Source organism: Lagopus muta, chromosome 5, assembly GCF_023343835.1.
Source record: "Lagopus muta isolate bLagMut1 chromosome 5, bLagMut1 primary, whole genome shotgun sequence".
In the NCBI taxonomy this organism is placed as follows: domain Eukaryota; kingdom Metazoa; phylum Chordata; class Aves; order Galliformes; family Phasianidae; genus Lagopus; species Lagopus muta.
Window position 1 is genome coordinate 51276387 of NC_064437.1, and position 10260 is coordinate 51286646.

Consider the following 10260-nt stretch of genomic DNA (forward strand, 5'->3'; position numbering starts at 1 on the left):
AAAATATGGCTTGAATACAGATTAGATGCAGTTGGGAATGTTTTGGCAGGAGTAACAGAAAACAACTGGCTGCGTAGCAGTTATGTAGAAAACAATCACTAGGTTACTGTGGATCAGATGTAAAACATATATGAACTGTGTCAAGCTGCTGTTTCAAAGAAAAACTGGGATAGATAAAAAGAGCTTCCAAGATTCACAATATTTCTGTGCTCTTCAAATAAGGATTTTGAAATACTATGTCCAGTTTTGATGAAGAATCAAGGAATGATTAGAGAGCTATAAAACAACATCTACAAGACTGAAACGTGACAGATTTGTTACAAAAAGGGGAGTAAGACTAAAGAAAGGGTTATGTTCCTTAGGAAGGGCTCAGATAAGGTAAAGCTGCAAGTAGAAATGAAAGGATTAGTTTCCTTATATCAAATTGTTAGGATACAAGAAATAGTGCAAAGTGAATTCGGATCAGACTTTATGGAAAAATAATAAGTTCCTGGTGTCGAGTCCAATTAAGCACTATAGTACAACTTGGTTTCTGATTACCTAATACCAATGACAAATTTTCTTTTCTTTGTTAGTATGCTTCCTTTCTTCCACGTCCCTATCAAAATTGCCATGTTTTGCATACTTAATGCTTGAACAAGGGATTTCTTTAAATCTGTTACTGTTCTTGTTTTGCTAAGGTTACATTGTGTTCAGTGGTCCACGTCGGGCAAACGGCATACAGGGTCTACGATTTATTATCCAATCTGAAAAGCCACCACATTATTTAGAAAGCAGAGTTGAAGCGTTCTTAAAGACTATGGAGAAATGTATAGAAGATATGACAGAAGAGGCTTTCCAAAAACACATCCAAGCTTTAGCAATTCGTCGTCTAGACAAACCAAAGAAGCTGTCTGCAGAATGTGCTAAATACTGGGGAGAAATAATTTCTCAGCAGTATAACTTTGACAGAGGTAAGAAAGATTATTATTCCCTTAAATTCCAATGCTGTAGTTTAGATATGTTTGTAGTCTATGCATAATTTCTATATATTTTTTTGTGATTTCAGTCCTGTAGGCTACATTTCTTCATTCTGAGCTGAGAAAAGTATCTCATTTGTGCAGCCCATGCTGTCAGCAGTAGAGCCTTTAGTAATAGAGGATAATCCTGCTTCCTGGTGTTTACTATATGACAGGGACAACAAGTATTTCACTGACCTTCAGTTCTTTCCTTTAAGCCTCTGTGAGACGAGGAGTAGGTCAAGGATTGGAAGTGGCTTGGATGCAATTGTTGATGTTGTATAAGCTTAACTTTCTTTCTGTGATGTTCAAACACCTGTATTACGTATGTGCCTAACATTTGACTGAGATGTGTTCAAATGCACTTTGACATTCCTGACAGTGTAGACATGAATTCGAATCCTGCTTACACTGTGCAGTTCTGTCGTGAGAATGAGACAAAATCAACAACAGTGGCAACAACAGACTTAGCCAACACGTGACCTGTCTCAACTTAGAGTAGGCCTAGTAGAAACGTGAATTATTCTTTTAAGCCACAATGCTTGGATGGTTATAAGCTTCTAGAAGGTTGATTGAAATCCAGCTTCTGCTGTTCTTACTGAAAATGGACAGGCAGTTTTTTACAGTAATATCATAATACTGTGATCCTACGTGCTGCTGAAGTTGTATTTTCCCTTTTTTATCAGTGTTGGAAAATTTTAAATCCTAAATACCTAGATATATAAGTAATATTCTGAGTTAGCTTTTATTTTCTGTCACTAAATGATATATTTTGAAACAGATCTAATTTGATTTTCTACAATAAATACATGTCTTTTTTTTCCTAAAAGGTGATGGATAGAATTTTTAAATCTAGTTTTTATTTAGCTCGTTATATGCTTTCTAAAATGTCTTCTGTGAAGAAAGAAATCAATGCTTAAATGATTTTAGTTTCTTAACTTTAAAAAATACTTACAGATTTAGATATAGATCAGCCTTTCATCACATTTTCATGTCTCAACTCTTACTTAAAGCTATAATTTTCCATCTCTCATGCATAATATGCTGCCTACATAAGACTCACTCTGTATCGTGACTTCTCTTTTGCTTTACATGCAGAGTGTCAGCCTTTCATAGCAAGTTTTTTTTTTTTTTTTGTTATACTAACTGAACTGTTGTAATAATGAAAAATTTCAAATTGTTGTCTGGCTTGGTTTTGAGAGAATGAGAGATACTGACAAGATTTCATGGCTGAGTTTAAGGACTGGTGTGAGAACTTGAGTACTTTTTTGTGTCTGAAATAATGCATTTTTTCTCTGCTTTAAGTCTTGCTGTTTTTACCCTACTTGGATCCATCTTCTCTCTCTAGAATTTCTTACTGTTAACTGTAGCCATATCTTTCACATCTGAATTCCACTAAACTTACTATTTTGCTTGAGTATCTTTAATTCCCTTCTGCCCGCTGGGAATTTGATTTCATTAAATGATTCTCAAATGACTATATTTGTCAAAGCAGAAATGCGTATTCCAGCCTGAAGAAGTGAAAAAGTTTTTTAGGTTTTAACATTATTATTACTTCTGCTGTTTTACATCAGACTTTAAAATACTGTCATCATCATGTTTTGCTGATTTTTTTGAATTTCCTCCCTTCAGAACTTCGTATGAACTACTTCCTGTATGCTTCACCAACATATTAGCTGCGTATTCTTTCACACACTTTCCTTTCTTGACCTATCTGCTAATCCTAAGAAATGCAAGCATACCTATAACAAAAACACTCATTCTTGAGTGATATTAAATTTCTAGTTCATTACAATTGAGTTTATGTATTCTGATGTAGCTACTGAGACACACTTGTCATCAAATATCTGAAAGGTGGTTGTTCCTTAAGAAATATGATTTAGGCTGTCACTCTTCTTCATGTTTATTTTCAGAAATTCATGCCATCTTTCCTAACTGTTAATAAAAACTCTGCAATCAGTTTGCATTAGAAATAGGTAACACTGATGTGAAGATGACATAGAAAAGTAGACGCATTTTTTTTAGCTACTGGATAATATACAATGCAGTCAGTATTCTTCAAGCGTGCATTTTTTTTTTAGTAAGTCCAATCACAAAGGATGTTAGTTAAAGTATAATTTTTTTCCAAGCTTCCATTGACACTTTTAGTGGTACAAGTGTTAGCTTTTAAGTTAAGAATGAAAAGCATATCACTTGCAGTTAATTGCAGGAAAGAATAAATACTTAGAATTAGTGTGCCAGCTGTGATTTGCAGACTTGTTCTAATTTTTACTATTGTGCAGATAACATTGAAGTGGCATATCTCAAGACCCTGACCAAGGATGATATCATACAGTTCTACAAGGTAAGTTAGTCATGTAGTTTAATACTATTTGGAAATTCAGTTCAAAATTGTTTCACTTTTGTAATCTATCTGTGTTTATCCATTTCGCTACCAGGGTCATTCTTGCATTAGCTTGTATCTGTGCTAGAGATCCAATCTTACTGCTTTGAGCAGTAGATGACAGTGAACCCTAACATGTGTTTTTCATAGTATGGTGGCATGGGTGAAGAAGCACAGCAAACATAAACTTGGAAAATGGAATTCCAGTAGCTTGATAACTTCAGCAAGTATGCATGTTCTGTGTTTGTGGGAATTGATACTTTTTTACTTACAGTAATGCTCAATAAATGATTAACCAGTACTCCAGAGTAGAAATAATTCTAGATTGGTGAGCTAATCCTGAGTTTAATAACTGTGCTCAGGGTGATGTACTTCTGAAAGTTTTGCTAGGGTTTTAGGTGGTAATCCTGATACTTTGATAGTTTATAGCTGAATTTGCTACTTCCAGGGTTTTTGTTGGTTGTTTTATGTTTGAATGGTTTGAGTCCCAAGTAGTACATGAATTTTGTAAACAACTTGATTCTAAAATGATTCAAGGTATGGACTACCTTTAATAATGCTTTAAGGGATGTCTCAAAATTCACCTTCATGTTAAAGCTTAAATTAAAATGTAAATGCTGTCGTTCTTTTAGAGATTATATATTTGTGATGGATACTTTCCACAACTGAACTAATTGATATTGTTTACTCTAGGTGTTGTTGGCAATTGATGCTCCCAGAAGACACAAGGTTTCAGTACACGTCCTTGCAAGGGAAATGGATTCCTGTAAGTACTGTGCTGAATATAGTATTTAATCAATTTGTGTTCAAGCAAGTCCTAGCTAAAAATACTCTTGTCGTGTTATACAAATGTACTTCAAGAAAAATCCAGCTTTGGAGATTGCATACGTTGGAAAGGAAAAAGAATTTCTTTTTTAAATTTTCTTCGTATAGGTGCTTCAAATTTTCTAGTTGACATTTGTGGCCAAATTCTTCAGCCATTCAAAAGCATATTGATATCATTAAATAGAACAATATTTTGATGTACACCTAAAACTCCAAAGTTATAATTTGCAGTTATCAATAAAATGATTGCTTTCCTAACAATCAGAAAAGGTCCTCAATTCATTATTCAAGCACTCTTAAAGAAAAAGCAAATATAAAGTAACCCTCCAGGAATGTCAGATGTTGCATTTAATATAACTTGAGGAAGTCTGTTTAGGTTTTGTTTTCAAATATTTTAGATTATCTGTGCATTGTAGACTCTACTACTCCATTTTAGAATTCCAAGAGGAAAAGGCTAATGGTGTTTCCAGTTAATAAACAATAAATAAATACATAGAGAGTGAAAAACTTACGTTGTTTTGTGCTAATTTTTTACCAGTTCATGCTAGAATTAAATTTTGGCATGCATAGCACTGGTGTTAGAAATAGAACAGAAGGAAGCAGATAGCTGTGTGCCTCTTATGAAACTCTTTCCAGTATCAGAATGATTTTTATGATACCACGGATGTCATAATTCTTCAGCTGAGTAAAAGAGACTTGTTCCAAAGTATCTATCCTGGGGAATCATTGCTAGCTAAATAGAATTAGCTCTAATACTGTGACTAACTTTAGAAAACTTTATTTTTAGAAAGTAACTATATTGCCAAGTGGTTTATTATTCACTTGGAATGGTATCTTCTTGAGCCAAGAGGAACATGGGAGGAAGCCTAACAACTACTTAACTCTTACAGTGGTTATAGTAAAGCATAGTCTTCTCTCCATGTATTCCACATCTCCTAAGTCATTTAATTTGACAATTGGTCTCTTTTTCTGCTATGAAATAGAAGCCGGGACTTTGATTCATTTCCTGTGAGTCCAAGTGAAAATTCTCGGGAAGAAATGCAACTGCTGAACAGGGTAACATGAAGGAGGCTGAAAAGACTCCTAGGGAGTTTCCTTCCTCATGGAGGAAGACGCATTTCCACGGAGAGTAGAAAATGACTAGAAGCAGTAGAGATGTAGGAGATTCGGATGCTGGAACATTTTGAACTCCCAGTGTAAAAGTTAGGGTTGAAACTTGAGTTTGGAAATTGAGGAAGGAAGATTTAAGGAACTGCATAACATACACATATGAGACAGGCTTATTGGATTTAATAAGTTTGTGTGGGACTGGAGTAAGTAGAGGGTGCATGGGACAGGCAGGAAAGACTTGGGGTTGCTGAACAGGATTTGGTATATGGAGTAATCTCCATGTCTCCATAAGCATGTCCTACTGAAGGATTCTCTTTGGAACACAGATATGCTGTTATTGCATATAATTGGCATTTAATACTGTTCACATAATTTTTACTGAAATATAGTTTTAAGTATTTATTTTCCAGTACATCAGCTCTTTTTATTGCTACATTCTCCGTACATGTAAGTAAAATGAAAAAAAAAAACCAACAAAACACTGCCTCAGCATGTGTTCTCAAGTAAAATCAAGGATTAATCTGCTTGTATTTTTAGAGGTAATTATGAGTATAAAAGCAAAAGCTTCAAAAAATCTATTTAGAGATAACTGAAAATTATTGTCATTCTGTGTTTTATGTCTTGATCTGTCCAATTTGCTGTATGAAAGGCACTGATTGAGTTCTGGTTCTAAATTAATTTTGATGATATTAAATAGGCCCTGTTGTTGGAGAATTTCCATGCCAAAATGATGTGAACTTGGCACCAGCACCACCACTACCACAGGTAAAAAGAATCAACACATAAAATCCCAGGCTTTATTGAAGGAAGTCTAGAATTCTTGAATACAATTACAGGGAGAAAGTACAAACTTCTTGACATTTATACTTTTGCAGGTTGTTTTTTTTTTTTCTTTTTTAGCTTTTTTACACGTGCACGGTTGTCTTTAATAACAGGTTTTTATCATTTTCTTTTTTTTTTTTTTTTTTTTTTTAACCATCTATGCTATTAACTTTGTTCCTTCTGTTCGTAGAAATGAAATCTAATAGAAGTAGGTAGCTCTTCTGAGTGTCTACACTACAGAATAAAATACAGATTATGATTGTCTGAGCTTGTGTTAGGATGTGTGAAGTGCCAAGAGAAGGATGGGTATGCATCAGTAAACTTACCTGTTCAGAAAACGAAACACCTAACTGTCTGGTCATGATCTTAAATGATGAAATATTCCTGTGAATGTGGATTAATATACCCTGTGAATGAAGCAGTTTGGGAAAGTCTATTCATACAAGTGTTATTGACTCAGTGTTGCTGTTTGTGTAAGTAGATGCAATAACACCAGGCCATTCCTGGACCTCAAATGAGGTTGAGGTGAAATTGCTTGAAGAAATGTGTTTGTCCCAGTAGGTGATTCTTTTTGCAATGCAGTTGTAGATCTGTGTTCTTCTTAGTGCTAATAGGTGAGATAATCACCATGATAGAAATTTCTGTGTGAATTAAATATGGGTATACTTGTTTTGACTTAAGTGTTAAAAAGTGACTTTACTGCAGCAACTACAAATAGTAGCTCATTAGATTGCTGTTATTTTTACAAACTTAACTCTGCATTTTCTAAATTACGTGATGTAATAATGCAACCGCAGCATTACAGTTACTGTTTTAAACTATTTAGAGTAGATATTGAACCATTCATTTCAGAAGTAATGCCACTTTATTTGGGAAAATTCTGTAATATGAAATGTTGAATCACTGAAAGAAAACAAGACCCGTGTATATTTATGTAGTTGTAGAATAACTTGTGGGGAATTTCTCGCTCTTCTGATTAAGGATAATTGAACAGACTTTCTTGCATACGCTTCTTTGCAGCCAAGCGTGATTGAAAATATGACAGAATTCAAGCGCAGTCTGCCACTCTTTCCACTGGTGAAACCACATATCAATTTCATGGCTGCAAAACTGTGAAGAACCTCAATGGATGAAGAAATGCAAATGATCAGCACTGATGCGGTTTCAGGGGACTTCATGATGAACAAAATTATTAAAGACTGTTAGGATAAATGGTTCTGTCCATTATGAACGTCCCAAATTCCTTCTTGGTTCATTTGACATTAGATGTGTGTTAGGCATAGAGAGTATAGAAAAATCAGTTGTGGTCATGTGTCATTTATATTACAGACAACCTGTTGAAAACCAAAATCAACTGAAACAGTAATAATAATAACAACTTGTAGATGCAGTATATTTTTGAAATAGTGAACCCCTTCACACTTTAATTTTGATAAAATAAGCTTCTGGAGCAAACAATTGCTTGAAATATCCTCATTATTCCTGAAAAACAATCAACAACATTTAGTAGCCCCAAAGTAATCTTCCTGGGATCTGGAGGAGGGTGAGAAAAGAATGGGATGGGGTCAACAATTTTTCTTAAAATAGAGTTTCACATTTTTTGAAGTGCTGTGTTGAATGTGACTTTTAAAATTGATCCTTAATGCAATCAACATAACATGTTTTCTATTTAAGTTTGGTGAAAACCAGTGGAGGGGAAAAAAAGAGAAATTGATAACATAGTAATAAGTGAAAGAATTGTCTTAATGAAAATAACTGAAGATATGGACATGATTTTAATCTTTATATATAAATTTGGGGACATTTTATATTAAAACTCGTGAAATGCTGGAAACACTTCAACAGTCCAACATAGTTTTGTTGTCAAAAGTGTTGTCCTAGTATTGTCTTGATAATATCAATATCCTCTTCAGTTTTTCAGTGTTATTCTGAATTGTTTCCATATGATGTATAAGATACTTTATTTGGTGTCATTTTTGTTTTCAGTTGCGCATAGACTGCATGATTTCTCCACCAGTACAATTTGCCTTTCTTGTTATTAGGTCTCAGTCAAGTACTTACTAGTGCAAATAACTTTAAGCATGAGTTAGTTCTTGACTGCAGAACAGACGAATGTCAAATATAGGCCCTGTAAGGAATCAGATTCATTATTTTTATGATACATTTCTGTGGGTCCTTTTTGTCCTTCAAGAGGGCATTTGAGATGGAGCGGTGCTGGTATAGCAGTACTGGGTTAGCAGAAGTCTTGGCAATGATGTGCAGTTCAGGTTGCATCACAGAATATTCCTTCCTACTCCTTTTAAGAAGATTGTATGAAGCCCAAGGATGAAGAATAATGCTGAAATATAGTATAGATATTTCATAACTTAGTAAAATGTTAATACAGTGTTCAGTCTTCACCAAGTCCACTGCCTTCTGCAGTAGTCTTCCACTTGGGACAGCAAATGGGTAAACTCCCCAAATAGAAAAAAATAAGGGAACATCTTACTAACTTCTCTTACAAGTTTAGTGCATGAAATTGAGTGTAATTATTCAGACAGCATGGAGGATGAAAAGCACTCAAGATGTAAAATCTGTTCATAATGAGCCCTTGCTATATCAGAGGTGTTAGTGAGAGTTTGCTTCCTACTATAACCTAAAACTGAGGCCCCGACATAGAATGTGTGTCATGTGTGTGTACATCAGAGTCCTGGAATATTCAATAGGGGTGTTCCTGTCGTTGAGTCAGTGTTGTAGTAATGCTGGCTTTGAAAGCAGTTAAATGAATGCTTTAAGGGCTTTAAGTTTTGTTTATTTGAGGCTGTACTAGCTGAATTGAGTGTATTTAAGGTGATTTTAAGGCTAACAGGACATGTTTGAACATCTCTTTAATAAATTTGATGATAGTTTGTGATGTAACCTGTTGCCAGGAAAGTCCACTAGCACTTTTTGTAGCCTGAGGTGAAAAAAAAATCAGCCATGGTATAAGCAAAAACAGTACAGGTGTCTTTGTTCACCATGTTTTTCGTGGATCTTCCATGTAAAACAGACTTCTTACTCTTTTGCTTTTGTTTATAGTTTTCTTTTAGTAAAAATATTTGTATTATATATATATTAAAACTTCTGACAGCATATTATAAAAATATATATTTTGGGAATTAGTGGTATTTAAGCATACCACTCTTATGGTGAATAAAATCAAATTGCTTCTGTAAAAAAAAAAAAAAAATAATAAATATATATTAGTGGAAGTACTATCAACTCTTAACAAATGATATAAATGAATTGGAATGGCAGTGTACTTAGCACAACCTCACAAATAACATTTTCCCCAGGAAAAAATGTGGAATTGTAAAGTTCTGTGACTGGATGTGGAAGCACATGTAGTTTTCCAACAACTCTTAATTGCTTTTAAGTGTTCTCCAGCATTTTAGAGTTTCTGAGTTTGATATAGCAGTAAATTTTGATAAACTCAGGCATACTAATGGGTTCATCATAATGGATCCAAAGCTGCAGTGTCTACAAGCAATAAAAAACTACCTAGGATACACTGTAATTCAATTTTAGTGCTTGTTAATTAGTTTATGTAAGAAACCATAAATTATTATTACATAACTGTAATTTTTGCAAGTGCTATTTTAAGCAGTTGATGTGGAATTGGGTGCACGTGACACAGCCAGTATGACAGAGTGCTAGAGTTATTCTGTTTACAATAAACAATCTGAATTTAACATTTGGAGTTCTTTTTTCTTTTTTTTTTTTTTTTCTTTTTTTCATACTGGTAATGGTACATCTCTCATATTTGAATGTTTTTTTTTACTATACATTATGATGCAGTTTTGCAGTTTCTTGGACTGGTTAGGCTGAATGGAATTGCTGGAGAACTGTTCTCCTTCACTTCTATGGTGTTTCAAAAGACTTGCCCACGTGTCTTCCCACACCTCTAAGGCAGATCACCTGTGTTGCTCCCTGAGTGTGAAAGCTTTATAATATGAAGTAGAAATATTTCCATAAGACCAGATTCTAATAATCAAATCTGAAGTTGTAAATACAGATCATCACTGCAGCCACATTTAATCTCGGCTGGTGCAGATTTACTTCAGTGTTGCTTTTGAGAAACTACATTCCTAGGTCATCTTGTTT

General features: G+C 34.3%; 1 protein-coding gene across 4 annotated transcripts in view; it reads left to right on the forward strand.

Moving 5' to 3' along the window:
* The window catches only part of IDE (insulin degrading enzyme), a 53870-nt gene extending 44020 nt beyond the window's left edge, over window positions 1–9850 (forward strand). For all 4 annotated transcript variants that reach the window (XM_048945269.1, XM_048945268.1, XM_048945267.1 and 1 more), the window contains exons 21-25: window positions 681–953; window positions 3281–3342; window positions 4075–4147; window positions 6014–6081; window positions 7159–9850. In XM_048945269.1, the coding sequence (XP_048801226.1) occupies window positions 681–953; window positions 3281–3342; window positions 4075–4147; window positions 6014–6081; window positions 7159–7254 (572 nt within the window). In that variant the 3' untranslated portion in view covers window positions 7255–9850. The remainder of the gene's footprint in view (window positions 1–680; window positions 954–3280; window positions 3343–4074; window positions 4148–6013; window positions 6082–7158) is intronic.
* The last annotated feature ends 410 nt before the right edge of the window (window positions 9851–10260 follow it).